The 22,897-nt window shown below is 42.5% G+C and overlaps 1 protein-coding gene across 4 annotated transcripts in view; it reads left to right on the forward strand.

Annotated features, from left to right (window-relative positions):
• The window catches only part of MAP2K4 (mitogen-activated protein kinase kinase 4), a 104,680-nt gene that overhangs the window by 67,792 nt on the left and 13,991 nt on the right, over window positions 1-22,897 (forward strand). For all 4 annotated transcript variants that reach the window (XM_085306843.1, XM_085306839.1, XM_085306842.1 and 1 more), the window contains 4 exons: window positions 102-221; window positions 8,490-8,609; window positions 10,517-10,568; window positions 11,266-11,393. In XM_085306843.1, coding sequence (XP_085162969.1) covers window positions 102-221; window positions 8,490-8,609; window positions 10,517-10,568; window positions 11,266-11,393 — 420 coding nt within the window. The remainder of the gene's footprint in view (window positions 1-101; window positions 222-8,489; window positions 8,610-10,516; window positions 10,569-11,265; window positions 11,394-22,897) is intronic.

Consider the following 22,897-nt stretch of genomic DNA (forward strand, 5'->3'; position numbering starts at 1 on the left):
AACTTTGTGTTTGGGGTCCTTGGTGTGTATCTCCAGAAGTTGTTATGAAGTACAGTAATGGCATGTAAGTGATAAAGTCTCTGCTAATCTTCCTCTTTCAGAGAATTCGGTCGACAGTGGATGAAAAAGAACAGAAGCAGCTTCTGATGGACCTCGATGTAGTAATGCGAAGCAGTGACTGCCCGTATATTGTTCAGTTTTATGGCGCACTCTTCAGAGAGGTGGGCACTCCAAACTTGCTTCATTCACAGCAGACCTTGTTTTTTGCTTTTTTTTTTGTTTGTTTTGCAGTTTTCYGCTTGCAATGAGGAGGAGAAAATTAATTTGTGTTAGTATTTTTAGGCCTCTACTTTTAGTCCAGCCTATTTAACCAAGTGACACAGATACCTGACTGCTGCTGAATGCGTGCTGTTCCCACTCACTGCCATATCTGTCTGCATGTGTCAGTCTCTCCTTCCTTTCTGCCATTCTCTCCTTTTGATGAGCTGCTGGGTTTGTGGCTCTCCTAAGCAGAGCTTTGGCTGAGTGGGTGGGTGCTGCTGCGACACAGTGTTCGGACACAAATGTGCTTTATGCGAGCTGTTACCAGATACAACTTTATGAAAGCCCTTGTGCAAATTCAGCACCCCTGTAACAAAGGATGCTGCAGYGATAGTAGCCACAGTTCCTAATAAGCTTATCTAATGTACATATTGTACCAAGGCTATGTCAAGAGACTTCTGACTGACATGCTTCTTCCTCAAAGTGGTTTGTATCTGCAGTTACATTAAAATATAAGGGCAACTACAGTGGTTCAGACCAGAGCTGCTAGCCTTATGKCCTGTCTCTGGCAATGGCCCAAAGTGTTTGCTTACAGAAGCATATGTGATATTTCCCCTAAGCCTTTGGTCATATACAATGGCTGTCTTCAGAGTTAGGTGTCGTATCTGTGTACTTTGTGATTCTTAGTGAATTTCTTTTCCATGAAAACCTTCAGTTTCCTCTTAAATACATGGACATTTTTACACCCATGGTGTTCTCTGAGAGATACTATCATTAGTTGTCTTACCACCTTGATTTATTTTGAGTTTATGTTCTGCTAGTTTTGAGTGGTACCTCTAGTTTTTGTATATGTAGAGGCAGCGAACAATTGAYTGTTACCCATTCTTTCTAGGTCACTGGCAGTTTCATGGACCTTTATCATGTTTCCCCTCTGTCATGTCTTCTCTGCTCTGACAAGCTCTAGCCTATTGTGTCTTACATGGAACCCATTCCAGACCTTTGATCATCTTTTTTGCCTTTCTTGGCATCTCCTACAGTTCTGCTCTATCCTTTTGGAGCAGATACCAAATTTCATGACTGTTACTGAAAGAAGCAGTATCTGCAATAGCAAGCCTAGGGACTATAATTTTGCTTGGCCCTTTTATACGCGTGCATATGCTGTAGAAAGAGTTACTCAGCATAATGCTTCCATGAATTATACCCAGTGAAGACCAGGATTACAGCACTGAAAGCTATGTAAGCTGATCACAGTTAATTCTAACATAGTTCAGCTATGTTCATGGCCAAGAATATGGTGTTAATCACCACGTCTGCAACTCTTTTAGCATTTAACTATATATCCATATTTTAAGGCAATATGCTGCAGGGCTACAGAAGGTATAATGGTGTCTCCTCCTTGCACTTTTGCCAGCCACTCCTGTTGTTATCTAGCTTTGAATGACTGGGAAAAACAATCGGAAGTTGGCCTTCTCCACAGAGCCTGGATAGTGTTAAGACGTGGTTGGAGGCTAGTCCTGAAGCTGAGCTGAGACTTTTCAGGCACAAGAATTACAGGCACAGGAATTGGAATATAGCAGTGGTAGGCAGCACTGCATTGCAAACCCTTGGTCCATTTGCAAGAGCAAGAGTGAGCAAAAATTATGTTCAGGTTGAATATCAAAACGTGGTTACTGCTCCTCTTCCTTCAGAGAACAGCAGCTCTTGTAGCTCTTCTGTAGGTGTGGATTATTCCTCCTCCTGTACTCCCTCTGGTGTAGGGGAACAGGCATGCAGACTTGCCCATTTTCCACCACTTCAGCCTAATCTTGGGACACAACCCAAGAGAAGGAGGAAGAGACCTGCTAGCTTGGTCTTTTTCTTTGTACATTATCTGGTCCATGAATATGAATGGGTATGTTTCCCTTGTTCTATTCTGTCTCATTTGTTCACCAAGCATTTTCTGATACAGAAAGTTTTAAAATGCTGCATTCTCTCTGACAGTTCTGGCAATCTGAAAACCTTCTCTTGAAAAATAACTAGATGACGTAAACTGTATCTATACTTTTGATTCAGAAAAGTTGACAGTTGGTCATTACCACTGTACTTCAAGGGAACCCGACATGGAACTGGGTCTTCTCTGTGAACTAGTGCTGTTTGTATGTCATCAGGGAGCATCTTAACCCATGTTCTTTGTTCCCTGTTCTTCAACCACATGGGCCCTCCCTCTGTTACTTTTGTATGTATGTATATGTATATAATGTAGTATGTAACAATGTGGAAAACTAACTCAATTGACTGACGTCTGACTTTCCTTCAATTCTTAGACATCCATTAGATGAGGTTAATTGCCTGTTTATTGAAACAAGAACAGTATTGGAAAAGTCCCAGGAAACAGAGTTGCAGCCTTTACATGAAGTGGGGGCCTTCATCGCACTGATGTCATATAGTGTACATGCTAGAATAAGGTTATCTATGACAGGGTCCTCTGCTTGCTCTTGTTCTTGTTGCTGGAGCTGTGGAAGCTATGTCCTTCATTTCACCATGTTGCATCTCTTGGTGATGTTAGAGCACCCTTCGTTTTGCTAACATAGCTATTAAGTGGATTGCTCTGTACTCTTGGTTCTCCAAAGATCCTGGGTAGAAAAAAATCAACTTATTTTTTTAGTAATTGAAAGCATCCCTAGATATTAGTTTCCTAATATATGACACTGGGGCTCATTTTGATGTCCACAACCTGGTCTCTTAACAGAACAGAAAGAAAGGAGGAGGAAAAGATCAGGAGGAGAAAGACCTAGAAGAAAGCATAGAAGACAGAAGCGGCAATTATGCTGCTATTCCTCGTTAAAGTGGCTATAGAGGAATGAATGGATTCAGTGCTTTAGGAAGTCAGATACTGTTTTCATACTGTGCCACTGAGGCCTTTGACTCCTGTAAATGCACACAGAACTCTACAAGTTATCAGTCACGAGAGATCTATTTTGAAGAGATTCTGGTTACTCTTGTCAGTTTGTTGCCTCCTGAATTAATGCATGCTAGTTGCAAGTATTAAAGACACTTGCCTCTTTAAGTAACACTCCCTAGAAAAAAGAAGGTTGCTAGGATTTTTGCGAAGAATTCACCTGAGTCACTTTCTTTTAGTGAGAGTACAGGACTGTCTGTCTCTGAACCATGCCTCTGCATTGGGGAACCAGGAGACTGGAGAGCTGAGAGCTCTGGGGGCGGGGGGGGGGGGGGGGGGGGGGGGGGGGGGGGGGGGGGGGGGGGGGGGGGGGGGGAGAGGAAATCTCTTTCTGTGTACCTACTGGAGGCTATATAGCTAATCCAATTTTAGACAATATCTCCAAGACTTGAATTGAGAGCAGTCAGTTACTATAACCACACTCATTACTCTTTTAAAGTAACTCTACCCATTGCTTTTCTTGAACTTTGTCTCACTTGAGACCTCAGCAGTGACTCCTACATAGCGTGAGCATAGCTGAGCTAAGTTTAAACTGATCAGCTCAATGACTGATGAATTTTATTGATGCAAAATTCATTACACACTGCAAAATCTGCCCAGGAAGCCAGATATACTAGCCTATGGTGAGCTTCTACTAGTACCAGGAAGAGCTAGCATGGATGTGTTGGTAACATATGGATGATGTTGTTGTGAAGTATTGATGTATCCTTTATGAATTATTATACAGTGCTTTTGCTCCCTTCACTACTTATGCCCACTCATCTTGAGTGACCCACAGGAGGGTGGTTTGGAACAGCATTTGCAATGCCTTGAAAACTATTTCCATGTTATGTACGTTAATTTCCTCAAATATTTGTTATGCTATTCTCAGCKCCCATAAGTAGTGTTTAAAATCCCACCTTGGGGTTTTGACCAGTTAAAATTTAGTTCAAGGCTGTAAGATGTACATGAGTTTTCAACAGTTATGAATCCTTTGCAGATTTCATAAGAAACTTTTTTTTGGTTGGTGAAATATTAAAATTCCATGAAGAATGAAATATTCCATGAAATTCCATACTGCATAAATGCCTGTGAAAAAAGAGAGAATGATAGTCAGCCTAGATTTTCTGAGATAGAACAGAACCACAACTAGAAAAAGAAACAGTAGCAGAATAAACACTTTCTGTAGCCTGCCTCTTCAGTCAGAGACWGGATTATCCTGTGTCTCTGAGATGTCTGGCACATACCTGAAATAAGTATGATATTCAGGATAAGYGCTAGTAGTTACAAAGATTTTCAARAGGAGGGACTGCATCCAAGTATCTGTGTAGGACACACCATCCAAATAGCTTCTTAAATCTACAGTAGATATTATTTCAAAATCTTCGTCTCCGYTTACTACCTTAGAAAGCGGTCTTTCATCTGATGAAGATCACTTACGGTTTGTAATAGAGCTGCTCTGAAGCATTTCTCTGGCAGTAATCTCCATTACTATGGAAAACTTTGACTGTGTTGACATAACTCAAGGCATATGCCCCAGAGAGAATGCCCTGGTCCCTTAAATATATGTCCTCTGTGTAGTATAAACGATGAGATTCTTGATTCTCTCTTGTTAGTATAGATGTAATAAGTTTCTTCTTCATAAAAGGTTGCATAAAGGTTCCCTGTAGTGCCCTAACATAGTAAATTTGTAGCACTGTATCTACGTGACATGCCCAGTTGTTAACTGGGAGCTTGGGATACTGCTTTTGGAAGTTAGAGCATCCCAGCTACTGGTTCAGAAACAGTTTTTGTGTGTGTCTTGATGTAGCAATATTTTGAATGAAAAACTGGGTGCAGGGTGTTCCTAGATATTTTTGGAATGCTWACAAGACAAGTACTAGAGGCTGGTAATTTAATGCCTAGTGAGAACTAAAATATATTCTTTGGAAGAACAGCTATAACTGGAAGAAAAAAAATCCAGATGCCTCCTTCATCATTTTGTAATCAGAAATCAACCTGCTATAGAAGCATAAATCGAAGAGAAACTTTCATTAAGACAATTTTGTCCTCATATTTCARGGTGAACCAGCATGCTCCCATGAACACCAGCACTACTCTGTATTTGATAAGAAAGGGGACTGAGTGACTGCTACTCRGTCATCCCCGCCAGTCTTCCTCTTTTTTCTCAGTAAAATCTAGCAAGTTTGCCAATAGGTAAGCCTTTGCAAGTCCCCAAAAGGGATCAGAACCTGTAGAATTTTGAGTACTAGGATCAGCTTTAGTGACGCTGCAAAATTGAAAAGATYTGTCATCTTTCTTACAGTTGATCTTGCTGACATGAATTCATGCTGATCAGGTAGATTTTGATTTTTTTATTACTAGATCAATAAATTTCCACACGAAGACTTCTATGTGGCATGTACCACTTTAGGAGACTGAGTAAAGCAAGTCTTGCTCCTCCTCCCCCCCTACCCCCCAGTACTTTTTGTCATGTGCAATTAAATTGGTTTTTTTTAATTTTTCTAAATACTTGAATTAACATTGGACAGCAATTTATGTATTTTTAGGTTGTTTAGTAACACATGTATCACATCCCTGCAGACTTGCATAATATTTTCTGAAGCTTTTGCTTTAACAGCTCTACAGCTTTTGCTGCTGAGCTTACCTGCTGAAACCTGAGTAACTGAAGACACTCAGAATATTAGTGTCACTGGACATATGTGCAAGACTGCAGACAGTCAATAGTATTCTGGCATTTTCATGTGAACCCAGTCATCCATAGTCTCAGTACAATAACACAGGAATATATCACAATCAAATTTTCATGTAAGCCTGATCAAACCAGTAACAATATCTTAACTGATTTTGCAGTAGAACAGTTCCATGCTTGCTTTCGTTGTGGATTGTTCCTAAGGGTTAGTTGTGATTCTAATTTCACTTGATTTATATACATCACTAACACTGAATCCACTTCCCCTTCTCTGAGCCACTAGTGGTAATAGAAATACAGCAGTTGCACTTTGGATTTGTTGCCAGTGCTGGAAAGAAACCGAGTTCTGCACTCATTGTCTAACTTCATTTCTGCAGTTTAAATTTGAACAGATTCTTAGCCAAACTTGTGCATAGCCAGTTTGTTTTCTTTCTCCAGCAGCTTGATCCTTCTATGCTCCTTTCTCCATGTTCTATGTCGTTATTTGAAACGTCCTCTTCGCCCCATGCTGTCTCTTTTTCTGTGGTTTCTCTACCACTGTTCTAGCATGATGCCTCTTCAAGCAGTTGCTTTTGTGCTATTCCAGGTAAAATTCRTGTTTTCTAGGCTCAGGCTTATAGCAGCCATTTCCCTTAGATAGGTAACATTAGATCGTGCTCTACCATGTGTTGAAATGAAAAGCCTGGTACCAAATGAACAGTGTARAATGGAGCCTCCCATGGCTCTGATCCTAGGGCTTTCTTCCCCAGCTAGCGCAGCAGAGGCTCAGCCCTTCCTAGAGAAGCTGGTAACCTCAAAAGAGGTAAGTGTATCTTCTCAAAGGTAATGTAACTCCTTTGACAAGAGGTTATATTGGATTCATTACCACTGAAGACAGTGACATGCATAATGCTAGTGGCATATGAAGTGCTTCATAGCAGCTTGCCCTCTGTATTGCTGAAAACAGTTTCGCACATGTGCAAGTAACCCAGCACAGAGCTGGGTGCTACCACTGATACTTAGCACTACAGTGTGCAAGCAAACGGTATTTGAAAGCACCTTTATAGGCGGTTCTGTTCCCACGGAATCAAGCATTTGGACTGGAGACAGGGTCTTGGCGTATTAAGTTCCTTGGCTTATGTTTCACAGAAGGTCGTTCTCAGTGAGCCCAAATTCCCTTTTTGGTCTTAAAACCTGTGGCTGTGCAAGCTTGTTTAATCATGTGATTACTGGCTACTGTAAACACCAGGAGACTACCTCAAACAAAAGTGACTTCAGGTCTACTAGATGGGAGCTTTGGGCTTTGCTGTACCTTCAGACTGTGTGTATTCCAGTTTTCTTCTAATTTCTTTTCCATATATTAACAAATAACTTGGTTGGTTTGTTTTTTGTCCAATCAGGAAAAATCTACCTTCTATAGAATAATTATTAGTAAGGAAATCTCTTACGTGTTTATTGCCTCTTCTATCACAAGAGTGTAGAGCGTACTCATAACCAGAAACTCTTCATCCTGTACTCCACATCACCCACATAGGTGAGGGCAGTGTTGCCTACATTAGGCATTGCTCTTTACAGAAGTATTTTGGATGTGGGTTACCCAGAGTAAGACAACCAGATTAGTCATCTCAGTTCTACACTTAGTATTTAACAATTAATACAGTTTTAACACTCCTTATAATACAATGCGTAAAAGAATATGTTGTTTCCGTTGAAAACAGTTCTGGTTCTGTTGTTCTAGGACTTGCGGCAATGAATAGTTGCCTTAAGTACTTTAGAATCCACCATGAATAGCTTACACAAAGCCGTATGTTGTCCTTAGCTATAAATAAAATGTTCAAAAAAAAAATGAAATAATTCAGGTTAATCCATTGGATAAGCTGGTCTTTACTATATGTGAGATACATATTAAAGCAAAAGATGAAATTCTTTTGCAGATCACCTTTAAAGAGATACGTTTCTCATCCCCAGCAAATCCAGACTGTGTGGGTAGATACACAGATCTCAGGAGAAAGTTTGAAAAAAAGCCATGTCATTCTCCTCTGATGGTTTGCTTTAGTTTAGGTTTTGATTGAACAGAGATACTTGTATATTTTATAACTGTCTGTCTTTGAATGCTTTAATTGTAAAATGTGAATCAAAAATGAAGACAGCTCAAACTTGGGTTTGCTTTCATTTTCTTTTGCCCGTATCCTGTCTCTTAATCTTGTATGAAACATCCTCTGTAGGGTTACCATAAACTGTAAGGAATTTTTTTTTTTAGTCTGATTGTATATAGTAGTCTCTCAGTGTACCTTCAGTCTTCTTGAGAGCCAGACAGTTTTTGAGGCTTGATTTCATCTAACTTCAGATGTCTTAAATTAAACGTCAAATCTAAGCTGATTGGCTAGATGTCTCCATTGGGAAATGGGAATGGGGAAGAGGTACATGTAAGGGCGATTTCTTCCATTGCCTTCGATGACTAGTTCAGAGTAGCTGCAGAACTGATTGCTAAAATTAATCAAGATTAATTGAATCCTTCGTGTCAGATGTATATTGCTTGTTTAGTGTGCTTGACTGGATTCAAGGAAATCTCTTTATATTCTCCAGATTTTTGTTTATTATTTTAACTTGACAGTAACAGAGATTCTTTTCTTTTTCTAGGGTGACTGTTGGATCTGTATGGAGCTCATGTCTACCTCGTTTGATAAGTTTTACAAATATGTATATAGTGTATTAGATGATGTTATTCCAGAAGAAATCTTAGGCAAAATCACTTTAGCTGTGAGTATTTTATTAAACCTTCCTTGTACATTCTTTGAGGATAACTTGAAAACATTCAGATCTCTCTCACTTGCTTGTGAGAAAGCTGGCCAACCTGCATTTGATAGAATTGCTGTTATTATATTGCATCATAATTTTAATGATGATGAGTATACTAATAACTAACTGTCCCATAATATATTGCATGATGAAGAAGCAGATGCTGGAACTGTAACTTGTCCATAAGGGGAATTTTTCCCCATTTCCAGAATCCTGACAACTTGGAGAGGACTCCTTGTCCCTGCTGCTCCCTACACTCCCATGTCATGTCATTTTTGGAGGGGTGATCAAACTGAGCTGAGAAAGAAAACTTCTCAGTGTTCCAGTCTTTGTCAGCCCTCTGTGGTGGTTAGAGCATTTGTGCTGACCGTGTGGAAGAACTGGGGGCTGTTTGTGAGTGTATCACAGGCATACAATTCGTATCACTGGCATGGCCTGAGGAGAACCTTGGCAGGTGGCAGGACTTGCTTTTTAAAAAATCCTTCCTATAATAGCAGTAAAGCTAGGATGCTGATGTGAGTAAAACCAGCCATGTGCAGAGCGAGCTGTAAACCTTGCAGCTCAGAGGCAGCATCAGAGAGGACTCCATGTGCACATGGTCAGTTTGTCAGGCCTTAGATGCTACTTAGCAGGACTACAGGTAGCAGGAACCAGGCACTGATTGATCTCTCAGACTTCCCTTGTAATCAGTGCTGTCGGTCAGTTTGACTCAGAGAGAGTGGACAGTTTTCTGGCAGAACTGTTAGTATGGCAATTGGGGAGTGGGAATAGCTGTGGCACTTTCTCAGAATGATGATGAGAGGCCAGGGCACTGTAAATATTTGGTTAGCCTTATGGAGCCCAGAACCACCTTCCTACTGCACATAAGCACCAGCGAGATAGACACCAGTTCCCTCAGCAAGGATTCCTTCATATATCACAAAGATGACGTCACTGGAAGGTGAATACAGTCCATCTCATCCCGAGGAAGATGTCTAAAATGCATACAGCAGGAACTAGGGGATTGGGCATTAATAGCTAGGTGAGGTGAACCCCATCTGAAAATACCTTTCTAGTCCAATAAAAAAATCTAGATGAAACCAAAAGAATTAGTTTTACAAAGGCTGTGGAAGGTGAAGGGTTGCAGAAGTGAAGTAGTATTCAGGAGTAACTGAGGAATATGTGAGGGGGTGCTGTACTCATACTGTGTTGATGGCAAGTGCCACAAACAGTTTTTATGTTGGCTGCAGAATGTGAGTACCACAACAAATTGATGTCCTGAGTTGTCAGAGTGATTGGGAAGTGCTCAGTAAGTCCTCGACCTCTTGAAAGGATATGAGTAAGTTTTACTCAGGGCCAGATCTTGGAAGAAAACCATCTTCACCCTTCATTTTCATGAATGAAAATGATGAACTTCCAGTMTTTTTAGAATAGTCCTGTGAAATAAGGTTCTCTGGTGTCTCTTTCATTTGATGGCAAACAGGTAATGCAGAACAGGCTCCTCTGCTGCTCTTCACAACACTGAAACGAGTAGCTGGTACTTGACCAGTAGAATGAGAACGACAGAACAGGTGCTTCATTACCTACTGAAAATACAGCATAGGACTTGAATTTGATGATTAACATCAGGAATTGTTCAACTTTATCTCTTGTTTTCCCTTTCCAAAATTTAATCTTTCCAGGTTGTGACAAGTGGTATGTGTCTTACTTAAACAAATATCTCTTTTTGTATAAAAAATTACAAGAAAAATATTTTAGTATATTACAGGATTCATAACTTAATACCTTTAATTTTCTTCCCCTACTCCCAATTCTTGGAGATCCAAAAGTTTAATAATCATAGTAATCTTACTACCTTAGCTTATTTTTCATTTGTATTTTTTTCCTAGACTGTGAAAGCACTAAACCACTTAAAAGAAAACTTGAAAATCATTCACAGAGGTAAGTTTGTCTTTTTCTTTTTTTTTCTTTTTTTTTTTTTTGCCTACAAGAATAGTTGCAAGAATTTTAAATGGCCTTTGTTTCAAGTCAAAAATGTCATTAGCATCTGTAGTACAATGAATGTGAGCACTAAGGGAGAATTACCGATTTTGCACAAACGTGACCGTAGTGGTTAGGCAGATGTTTCATTTCCTCTTTGATCAGAGGTTTTTCATACTAACCATTGATTAGAGTGGSGGGTATGAAGTAGCACAGATATACTTCCCCTTCAGTCAGAGAAAAGAGAAGATGGTAGGGGTGTCCAGACTAGTATTGCTGTCCATTATTTCCAAATTCTGACCTCTGATTGCAAGTGGAGTAGCACACTCCAGAGGGATTTCAAGGATGAATTGAATGTCTGTATCTACCTACAGCGTATGACATATTTGGCCAGAGGAGTTCAATGGAATGGTCTCCAGAGGTCCCTGCCAACTCCAACTGTTCTGTGATTCTGTGATGTRGGGTTAGCTCCATCTCCTTTTTTTTCCTGGGCAAACACCTTAGACACCTGTGATGAATACATCCAGTTGCTACCCAGCCCACACTAAGAGGCAGCAGTGTGTAGTAATCACTACTGGTGCTGATTATCTGCAGCTGCTGTTTTCGAAACAGAAATCTCTAGCCATGACTTACCAGTTTAAATTTCTTTCCCTTACAGACATCAAACCTTCCAATATTCTTCTGGACAGAAATGGAAATATTAAACTCTGTGACTTTGGCATTAGCGGACAACTTGTGGATTCCATTGCCAAAACAAGAGATGCAGGGTGCCGACCGTACATGGCGGTAAGTGGAGATGGGCAGYCCAGCAGAGAACTGGCACGCGCATGGAGTATTCAGGCTTTTACCTACCTTCTTCAGACATGGTTCAGCATTGCCCTGTCATCTGTCAGCTGACTCAAATGTCAGCCTGTTTCATGTGGGTAAACACTCCCTTCCCAAAAGAAACTGAACTCTAGAATGAGCGCTGTTGCTGGCAGTGTCAGCAGAGACATTCAGGCTGTAGCAAAGTGACCAAACTCCTTTTTTTAGCCTGATTCCTCTGCTGCTGCCAGTGCTGCAGTTGCTTTGGAATGGAAAACTTCTCCTGCATCTTCCAGCAGCACCTATTCATGCTCCAAAATAAACAGTACAGTTCAATGGCGAAGGGAATGCAGTCTGTGAACAAGATTTTCTTGGTCTGCAAGAAATCCATTTGTTATGGTGAGATTATGTCACAGTAGTTATTGCAAAGCAAAGTCTTTCAGAATTATAGTGATTTTTGAAAACCACTTGATTTCCAAACTGTGCCATGGCTTATTCCAGGAGTATGTAATTCTGGAGAACAGCATTAGAATAGCAGCTGCATGGAAATCATTCAGTGTGAGCAGTGGCTCCTGAGAGTCTGTTCTGTTTGTTTGCTTCCCTCCCTCTCTGAGAGATAAAAGCTGTGATTGTGATTTTTAACTCTAAGGAGTTTAAGCACTTCTGTACATCAGGGTTGCTTTGAAAAYGTATTTCTTTATTTCACCTGAGTTCAGGGTTTGAGGAGAGGCTTGTGTAGGTAGTTATTTTTCTGCTGGTATGAAAGCAACTTAAATTCCAGCAGCTATGTTTATTTCTTATTGCTTATTCCTACACCTCAATATGCTGAAAAATACAATGTGTTTTTTTTTAACTGTCGTATCTAGTTTCCTCAAAGCTCAAAGAAAAAAAAAAAAGAAAATCTCTCCCTTTTAATTTTAAGTCCCTTTCTGATCCCGATAACTGCYCTCATGGTTTTTATCTGACTGTGTTGTCAATGCAAAACCTATTTGCCATGATTCTAATCTCTGCATACACAGAGTCTGAATTTCTGAGCATTTGGCTTCATCTGTATGTTTATTTATTGTCCTCCTAGTCACTCCTCTAGGTGGACAGGAAGATAGAGATGAGATCTGCTACTGGAATCCAGTGCTGTGGTACAACAGTGTTGCAAATTCCAGATCTGGATAACTTAATGAAACAAGGCAGTTCATTTAAATAAAGACTTTGTGAGGCTGAAGAGAGGGCATGGATATGTCTCCTCTCTGAGTATTTTCAGCAAGTGTGTGAAGCTCCCCACAGGGAAGGGGATCAKTAGGAGCTGCAGTACTTGTTTGTTGTGTTGGTAGAGAATGAGATCCTAAGGGCAATAGCAAAGATCATAAAGCAAAGAGAAAGTACCCCAAAAGGGGGCAGGAGCTAGTGCAGAGTCACTGACCTGTTCAAATCCAAGGCTGATCATTTGTCACCTCAGATTGCAGTCGTTCTTCTGATGGTCATAACTCTACCAAGTAAGCTTTGTTGGCTTTTCCCTATCCTCTGACGTGTGTATGGGTTCTGTAAATTGTTGCTCATCTGTTTTTTCCCCACCAGTTCTGTGGACTAGGACTGCAGAAATTGTTTCCACTTTTTCTTAAAACTGTAGGTAGATGGTTAGGATTGCTTAGGCTGTTGGTTTAGTTACTGCTTTGCAGGTACTAGCATCTTTGTAAATAGTTGAGCTGCTTTATTTCCCTTGAGTRGGTAGGTGCTTCTGCTAACCCTTTGGTTTTCCTTATTGTCTGTGCATACTGAACAAAATGCGTCCACTGTGTTCTTTGGGTGYCCCTGTTACAAGCTCCAGATTGTGTTGGATTTTTTAAATGAGCAAAAGTGTTTCAATTCAGTTTTTATTTTTAAGAGCTTTGGCATGGTATATGGTTTGTGGGTGAGCCAGCAGCTGGCAACTGGTGTGGGAGACTGCTGGCCTCTTCCCTTTTGCTCTCTGGACTCAGTAACTCCTCTCCAAGTACATGTGCATTTCCACGTACTGGAAAGCCTGGGAAATGGGGAGATGTCTCCAGCATGCAGAATCCCAGCTACAASTGCCAGCTCTTCCTCTGTCCCTGCACGGGCTCATGGCTGCAAGTGGTGCTGCAATCAAACCTGAATATACTTGGGAGGAAGTCAAATCAGTCACACTCCTCTCAAAAGTAAAGTATTTTTTTAATGCAAAAAGGTTAAAGGCTTGCTAGACTGTCACTGTGTTACATATAACAAGAGTGAGTCTGATGTTGGCTGCTGAATGATGCTCTGTGGCCATGGGAACACGTTACTCTGCAAGACCCACTTGACCCTTGACTCTTGCAGTAATTCTTGTTGCATGAGCACTTGCCCATCAAAGGAACCTGATAACACCATGTTCACTGGAGCTGAGTCCCCAAATAACCATTGATAACAATAACATTGGATGTCTGCCAGTTCGACTGCCAGTCCAATTTGGCAGCAGGAGCCATGTCCAGCTGCCTAAGCAAGTGCTTGTATATTTTAACCAAAATCGTTAGAGCTGTCACAGAAAGCAGAGCATTAGCCTTGGAGCGCCAAGTGCTGGAAAGGTTATTTTGCTTTTGACTTTTAATTTCACTATGATCATTACAACAAGAAGGAAGTTTGTGCTGTGTGTTTTTTGAAAGAAAGAAAGAAATGGAAAGACTAGAGGTTCTCCCCAACCGTCCCAAGCAACCACCTGCCTGCAGAATAGTTCAGTCTGTCTGCATGGATAGTATGTCGCACTGAGCTGTTCCAGTACCTGTGTTGGTGCCAGCATTGCTAGGTGAGGTTTTGCAATACAGCCACGCCAGTCTTAAAGGCTGTTGCCAAAAGGGGTGAGATTGGTTCTTGCCAGCCCCTGGTCCTCCCCATGTGTTCCTGTTTCACTTCTGCTACCTTCATTGTTCATCTGATCCTGCTGAGAGCCAGTTTGAGGAACAGGAGTGATGGAAAGCTGATCCTACCAAAAAGGAGAAGAGATATTTTTCCTGCATTTTGCCAAGTGGACATGGCTTARTTGGGGCTTAAGGCTCAGAAAAGCCTGGATAGTAGTGCAGAGGAGAGAGGGGGAAAGTACATCTGAGAAAAAAGAGTGAAGGAGAGCCTCTTTCAGTGGCAGGTAGCTTTTGATCAACTTTTAATTCCACTGTAAAATCAAGCTCACTGTATTTATTCCTTAAGGGTTTTTTTTGTTTGTTTGTTTTCTGGGAAACAGCAGCCTGAGGGGTCTGACAAGTGGCCTTACCTCTTTGGTGATCCCTATAGTCGTCTCCTGCTGGAATGAGTKGTTCTGATTTGGGCTGAATTGGAGACTTTCTGTGACATGCTGGTGCCCACAAGCATTGTTGCATTACTACCTTTTGCCTTCTTAATGCTCAGATGAACCCAATTTCTGTGTCAGAGGCAAGTGAACAGGCCTGATTAGAAGCATCTGGTTTTATATAGGTCAGGAACTAGCCAGTGTGTRGAAAGATGATCTACCTTGTCCTGCTCCTTTGAGATCTCTCTAAAGGCAGAGTTTAACTTTCCTCTGTCACCCAGTTCCTTTTCACTGGTCACCGGGGAGCTGCATGACAAACGCCCRCTTCATAAACTGCCCTCTGCAAGCTATGACTATTCCTGAGTATAGGTACTCTGTGTCACTTCCCTCATCCACCTCCAGTTTGCCTCTTCAGCTCTTGTCTTGCGCTTCCTCAGCTTCTTGTGCTTCCCATCGCACAGGAGCTGGGGCACAGAGCAGCAGAGGCAGTGTCTCGCCTTGGCAATGTGGGCAGTAGGGGCAGAGTGGCTGCGCCGAGCATCCCTGCCTCACTCCACAGCTGCTCGGAAAGGTAGCTGTGAAGACAGTATCCTCTGTTGCTATCCTGTATTGGAGAGGCTAGAAGGACTGCAACTGATAGTTAGAAACCCCTAACAGGGAGCAAGGAGTCCCTTAGAGGAGGCACTCCACTASGGAGCATCTCCCTCATGGTGACATAAAATTGGAGTTGTCACAGTTGTGGTGAGACCTGAACTGAGGTGCTGTCCTCTTTCCAGCCAAATTGCGAAGGCCAGGTGGCGTGCAAGGAGATGTAGAGTGATGAGGGGACACAAAGGCAGCAGCTTAGTGCTAGCATACTGCCCATGTCCCAGCAAATGCCCTTCTGGTGCGTTTCCCTGTGTGTGCATGATGAAGAGGACCAAAGATTCACTGCCCTCACCTCATTTCTCCCTCGGTGAAGAAAGGCACTTGCTTCTGGAGTTGGCCTCCAGTGCCATGCGGAGGCTGCGTCACCGCATTCGGATGCCTGGTACAGACCAAGTTCAGGCTGTGTGTGGAAAGAGAGAATTCCTAAGGCAAGGAACAATGCCGGCTCTGTGCTGTGCTTTCCCCGGCTCCCCGTGTGCATGTGGAGGGAGAGGCTGCGTGGATGTGGGAGCTGTGTGAATCCTTTATCCAGGCAGAGCAGCAGCAAGAGTCTATGTTTCAGCTTCACATTCCTGACCCAATGCCCAGGTTTTCATCGGGCTCAGTCAGTTATTTCACAGAACAGTCAGACTGTTTCTAGGTTTGACTTCAGGCAGTTAAAAATCCTCTGGGATGTTTTTGAATTGTACTCTGTGTATTGGATTTATTATTGRTTTGGTTTGGTTTCTTTTTTTGGTCTGAAACTTGGCACCCAGCCATGGTTTTATGATTTTTTTAAACAAACAGGTCTTGAGCAAAACTGTCCCTGTCCGAGTAGTGTGGATTGGTTCTACTTTCTGACACTAGTGGTGTAGCAGATAACTCAGGAGATGTCTGAGCTCTGAGCACACCCCTTCTATCACTCGCATGCTGGTGATGTCACTCGCATACTTCAGTGGTTTTGGCTGAGAACATACCTCTGCTTACTCATTCATGAGCTAAAATCGTCGATGAGGTTCACCCAGTGTGGGACTTCTCCTGTCCAAACTTAGCTTCTTACATCACTCAGTGCATAGCCCGTGCTGAACAGCTTCCATTGCAGGCACTGAGGTCATGTCTGTGCTTCAGCACTTCCACTTCTCTCCWTGTGGAGAAGAGATGAGAAGGGATTTTCACCTAATCCATTTAGAAACTTGTCTGCACAGACAATTTGTATAAACGTAAGGAAACTTGTTACCAGCCACCGGTGTAGGCAAACCATTCAGCTAGAAGTGTTTTGGGAAGGATGTGAGTTTTGTGGAGGAGAGTATTAGAAGGGGGAAAAGAGTCTCCTCTTAAATGCCAGTGGTAAAAACAATTTATGTGGGAAGTGCCTAAAAATCAGATTTTGGAGATAGTTGCTCTAGGGAGGCATAGTAGGTTGCTGAGCAGAGCTTGTGTCTTTAAATGAAGAGGAAGTAGATCGGATCTGATTCGCATTCCTATTCTGTGAGTTCAAGCTGGAAACAGCAGACAGCTTCTGCTTGACGTAGGTTTACTCTGCATGAGGCACAGCTGGTTGTGCTGGGGTGGGCCAGGGTAGCTCCCTGCTGATCTTATTTAAGTATAAAAAGACTGATTCAAAGCCAAACATAGCAGGACATGATCATTGTAGCAAAGAAATTGTAGAGAGAGATGGATGACATTCACAGGGCAGGGTCAGGTATGGAGAGAGGGAGGTGAAGGATGAAGGTGAAGGGTTGCACAGAAGGTCTGAGGTGCATAGGTGTGGGTCTCCTCTTGTTTCTGAGCTATCTGACAACTCATAGTGTGGCTTTTTGACTCTTGCTGCTCATGCTGTTGAGGGTAGATAGGGATTCTGCTTCAGGAGCTCTGATGGGGATTTTGTAGGAGGACCACCTACAGCTGAGTGTTTTCCTRTTGAGAGTGGGAGCACTCTGCACACCTGCTGCATACACAAAGCAGGCCAAGGGGCTGCTGGTGCCACTTAACAGTGTTACCCCTTCCCCCCCACACACACCTCTGAATTACCCTGGTACTGAGATCTGCACACAGATGAGTCCAGCCTTTGCTTTGTCCATCCATGCCTTGCTGCTCAGTGACCCGYAGCAATGGAGGAGGGAGGACATGCAGGCAGCTCCAGCTGTGAACTATTGCTGAAGCCTGTAGGCCTGGACACATGTAGCAGGAGGTGCAGCCTCYGTCCTCTGCCTTGGGTTTTTGAAGCCTCTCAAGTGCTACTGAAAATCCCTTTGGAGATTAATCATTCTTCTCAGTCTTTTTGGACAAACAGCACATAGAAAGGGGAGCAAGGCCTTTAACAGACTGAAAACAGATCCTTTTACTTGGTTTGCCTTCCCAGATTATGCAGGTCAGCTTGGTGTTCAYGGACTTGGGTACATGGGCCTCATTTGTGGTAATTTTTTTTTTTTGGACATTCCTCTGAGTTTGCAGGCAGTCTGAAACAGTAGCTCAACTCTTCCAAGGTCCTCTGTGGTCTATGAGCCCAGCTACACAGGTCAATCTGTGTGCAGCAGCCAGAGGTGAATAGGGCARTGTGATCTGTTGCTCCATCACTTCCACTAAATTCACTTCCACCCTTCTCCCCAGTGCCAACTCTGCCACATTGGAACAGGGCCTGTTCCACTAACCCAGGTTTATTTAGGGCCAGATATTCAAGAGCTTGTGGAGTGCAAGGGTTCCTGATTTCCCCTAATATGAAATAGATTGAGGTCAGAGTTAGAGGTAGGGGCGACAGCTATGCTGGGCAGAGCGCAAGCAGAAACTCTCACACAGATGGTGAAGCTTCAGTTATGATCCTTTACCTCGACCAAGAGCTTCTGATTGAATGGAATTAATTTTTACAAAGAGGAACTAGACTTTACGACTCAAAGTGACAATGATTCTAGCCTGTTCCTGTCCTGTATGAGCTACCTCATGATGATTCACCTTTGCTGCTGTCTATCTGTACTTCGTCRTACTTCATTTCTAGTTGGAATGTGTAAAATTTAATCTCTAGACATCTCTTGTTTTCCTTTCTCTGCTGCATCACAGAATTCTATAGGATCAGAAATCTTCCCATTTCATTGCTTTCGTTTGGACTCCTCTTGTTTCAGTATGTGTTGGAAAATATGCATACTGCTTAGGCCTGAAGACTGTGGGCTGCACTTGAGTCTTTTGTAATTAATCCAAGGACTTCAGAGCAAACCTACCAAACTTGAGACCTTCAGTGAGRTTCTATGTTGATACTGCTTAGCTGAGCTGAAATAATGTCTTCCAGCCCTCCAGAATTGATTTCTCTTCAGAGTTTGGCCCTCTTATTCCAAGGAAGTTCTTAGAAGAGATGATGGTGATGGCACTGAAGGGCTGCATAGAGCTCTGGGATTTTGATGTGTGGTCTTTCAGAACATTACCAGATTGAGATGCCCTTCAAGGCTTCTGTCTTTTAGACTCCTCAAATGTCAGAGAATCTACCATACTATCCGTGAAGTTGTCCTCATCCATAATTACCCTCCTACTACCATCTTTTTTCATATGAGTAAGTCTTATTTTATGATGACCATGAGTTCTTTGGTCCTAGTTTGTTTGCAGAGTTAAGGAGTTCCTTACATGCCACAGCCTCTTTCCCCAGTAGATACTTTCTGACTGTGATGAAGTCACCCCTTAAGCTTTTCTTTGAGAGGATTAATAGACTGAGCAGCTTATGCCCTTAAGGTAGATTGGATTGCATTTTATGGCTCTGCTATAAACCCTTTCTAGTTTTTCAGCATCTTTTTGCAAAAGTAGACCTTGAAATTGGACAAGCTTCCAGTAGTTGTCTCACCTGTGGTGAATATAATAAGAACATCTGCCCCTAGTGCATAATCTCTGTTATACTCYTTTAACCATGCTGCTCCTATCAGCTTTTATGCTCTCCTGTCTAGGACCCTGTCCCTCATCACAGAGTGCTGCTTTTTCTGTTTCTGGTTATGTGAGTCAGCATCCAGCCATATTAAATGAGCCCAGCTTAAATCAAGTGATTCAAATCACACTAGCTCATCAGGAACCCTTATTTAGCATACTGTGAACTTTTTGATGATGCACAGAATTTAGCAGAACTAGTTTTATATTTTCTTGGGTATCAATGGCCTTAGGCAAAGGAAAGATTCCTTTGAGAACCCATTATAARTTCTTTCTTTCTCACTACTTAGTGACCTTTCATGAACAGTTACATTCTTGAACTCTGGCAGTTTATCATTTACTAATGCAAATATCAGAGCTGCCTTCATTAATGGTCCTTGGCCATCTCTACATGCCTAGCCAGAGTCCCCTATCCACCAGTCTGTCACAGTCTGTCACTTTCTTGGGATCCCCCTGCTATTGAGATCCAGACCAAGGAATTCAAATTCTGGTAGGAAAACAAACTGGGAGGAGATGGYATTCCTGTGCAAACGGAAACCGATGTCTCCACCTGGAAAATGCCGTTGGAGAAGTTTTTAAATGAAACATTTTCTCAGAGTAAATATATAAAGGAAATAGGAGGGGAGGAAAGGCCATTCTCTAGAAATATGATCTCTGCTGATAATCTTTCTGCAGCCACAAGCTTCATTGCTGACCTGGGTTAGGGGGAGGGACAGGAAATCAAAGAACAGAGAGGATTTTTGAAGGAATGTCTGAAGTAAAAAGTCAAAACATGGATGAATATTTTGGCTGATGTGTTTTTTGATAATCATAATGCTCTAATCTCTTATGTAGTGTTTTTTCATCAGTAGGTATGAAAGTGCTTTACATAGAGACAAGTATTACTGCTCCTATCTTAAAGATGATAAGCTGGTGAGCAGAGGGAAGTGGCTTGTCCGCAATTGCTCAGCAACAAAGACAGAATAAGAATTTGTGTTCCCAGCTTCCCTATCAGCTGTTCCACCCATCATGCTATGTTGCCTTTCCTGTGCTTCATCACACCCTCCTTGAGGAGCCGTGTCTTCTCCTGCAGCCAGGACAGGCTGCTGCATAGGATATTGCATGAACTCCCTACCTATAGTGACTGAGATAACAGGCCCAGAGAAAATAAAGGGCTAATAGCTTTTTCATCAGTCACCTRGTACAGGAGAGAAGGGTATAACCTTAGAAAAGACTTCCTAGTAAAATGTGACTGTGCATTGCTCTCGCTGCTTCTGTGAATGACTCACATCTGTGGTCTTAGACCAAGGCTTTTCCAGCACTGAGGTCACCTTCTGTGAGCTTCTACATGCCCAGGATGAGAACCAGAAAGCTTATGAGACATCACTGCACATAAAAATTGAGAACCAAATTAAATTAGACACTTCAGCTCTCTAGCAGCTAGTATAAGAGTTAGGTGTTACCTGAGTGAGAGCCCCCATACCTTCCTGTTGAGCAGAGTATTTACACCAGGGAGGAGTGGCCCAGATGTCCATACCTGTCTGGAGCAATAACACTCACTGTAGGGCTGTGTCTTTGGCACCAAGATCTGTTCCAGAAGTGGCATGGCAAGTCCCCACAAGGATGGTCACCTCACAGAGCAGGACTGTCTCTTTTCTATGAGGTACTGGTAATGATGCTTGTGTCCACAGGGCTGGTGGTGAAACAGTTAGCCTGACAGGGTTTGAACTCCCAGGACAGCCCTGTAGAGGAATAGGGGAAGGGGCTCCCTCCACTCCTGTTGTTTCTAGGATGTTGTATAGTCAGGAATAAAATATTCAGAGCTTTCAGCAGGCAAGAGGGAGCTGCACTTGACATCCTAATGCTTTGGTGAAGGAGGTAAAAGGGGAGGTAGGACTGAGAGCCCAGCTAGGCAGTGCCTTTTTCCTGCTCTCCTTTCTGCCCATGGCTTTTGTCCCCAGCTAGGCCACAGCTATCTGTTGTTTCACTGACACTGGCCATCACTCTGTGCTCCAGTTGTGAGTGTGCAAGAGGCCTGTGTGGGAGAGCGCCTCAAAGAAAGAACAATTTGCTCTTCACCATAGGAATATTCTTGACAAATACAGAAACATGAAAAGTGAGTGACAGAATTTTCCTTTACTGAACAGCAGAAGAATTTCCGAAACTAGTTATTTATGGTCCTAAAGATGATTTCCATTGCTGTTGCAAAACTCTGTAGACAGCTGTTCAGAAATGTCACTCCCCTCCTTTCTGTGTCAGTTTGGAGTTAGCCTCAAGAGCTGGGTCGCTTGGACAGTGACAAATGCATCTCTGAGAGCACTTGCAGAGCCCCTTGCAGGGCACAATGACAAAGCCATGATGGGGTCATCACCAAGGGGGAGATGACATTTTTGTCTTGAGCATTCCCAAATATGTATTTGGTATACTGGTTAACACAACAGGAGAATGGTGTACCAAAGAGCCACAGTTCTTGCCTGCGAAACACACATCCAGTTTGTGTCAACTGTAGAAGGTCTATTAACTCTAGCCAACCMTGTTTGTAACTCACTCTGTGATTTGTGACTGAATTTGGCACAGACAACTCTGCAGCTGAAGCTTGTATGACCAGATTCCAGATGTACAGTGCTTTACCTTGCTCCTGTTGTCAACCGAAGGCAAGGAAGTCCCTTAACTTTGTTTCAGAAGCTCTTCAATTGCATGCAATGTGTGTCTGAAAAGATCATCTCCAAGGGAAGCTGGCAGCCTCTGTCTCACATCCATCTGTTCCTGTGTTCTAGGCAGAGGGGGAGTTTRTATACTGGAGATTTCATTCTGCTTTTTATATTGTTAAATTTTAGCTCTTTCTAGTATTTCTTTACTCCCAGTAACCTTTTATTTCTTTTACTGTAGTGACACACTGGCTTAAGATGCAAGTAAGAATTTGTTATACACCTTTTAATGCTATGTAGGCAGAACTATTGAATTTACAGTGCATGAAGTATAAAATTCCTCAATTAAATAAGCAGTAAAAATCCAGGATTTGAGCTTCAGGAATTCATTTTCCTAGAAATGAACTTTAGTCTTTAGCAACACAAAGAATCTGAGCAGGAAGCTGTATGTGCATCTATACTTGTGTCACACCCTGACTTGCATGTGTTTACTTAGGGGGCTTGGAGGAGAAGGGAGGATTAGTATTTCATGCCTTGCTCTTTTTTTTTCAGTCAAGATGCTGGTGCCCAGGTGCATGTTCAAATGCTGAGAAGCCCCTTCATACCCTGTCTCTTTAGATCATCAGCAGATCCAGTGGTCGATCTCCATCTCAGCCATTTCCTTTCCTCACTTGCACTTGGCATTAAAAGGACATCTGGTAAAAGCTGAGTTTTGCCTGCATTTCTCATTCCAGATCCCTGGAGTGTAACAYTGATTCTTCCTTCATTGGTGTTAATTGCTCCCATGTCATCTACATGGAAAATTCCCAGGATTCTTTCTGCTCTGTATTTAGAAAGGATTTATTTTGGTTCATTCTGTCTTCCCTGTAACTGTGGCACCACTATTTAGGGCCAAGTGCCTGGTGCTACGTCTGCACTCCTCTGCTTGGTCACAGTTGAAGGCTGCCCCTCTTGGGTGCTACAGACTAGAACATGCCAGCTCTGTCCTCMTTATAGACCTCAAGGATGCCCTATGGTGCCCCAGACACCACAGCCTGCTGAGAGACAGGGATGCTCTTTGAAAT

Source organism: Rhea americana, unplaced genomic scaffold (assembly GCF_003343005.1).
Source record: "Rhea americana isolate MKP2758 unplaced genomic scaffold, rheAme1 scaffold_249, whole genome shotgun sequence".
NCBI classification, from domain to species: Eukaryota; Metazoa; Chordata; class Aves; order Rheiformes; family Rheidae; genus Rhea; species Rhea americana.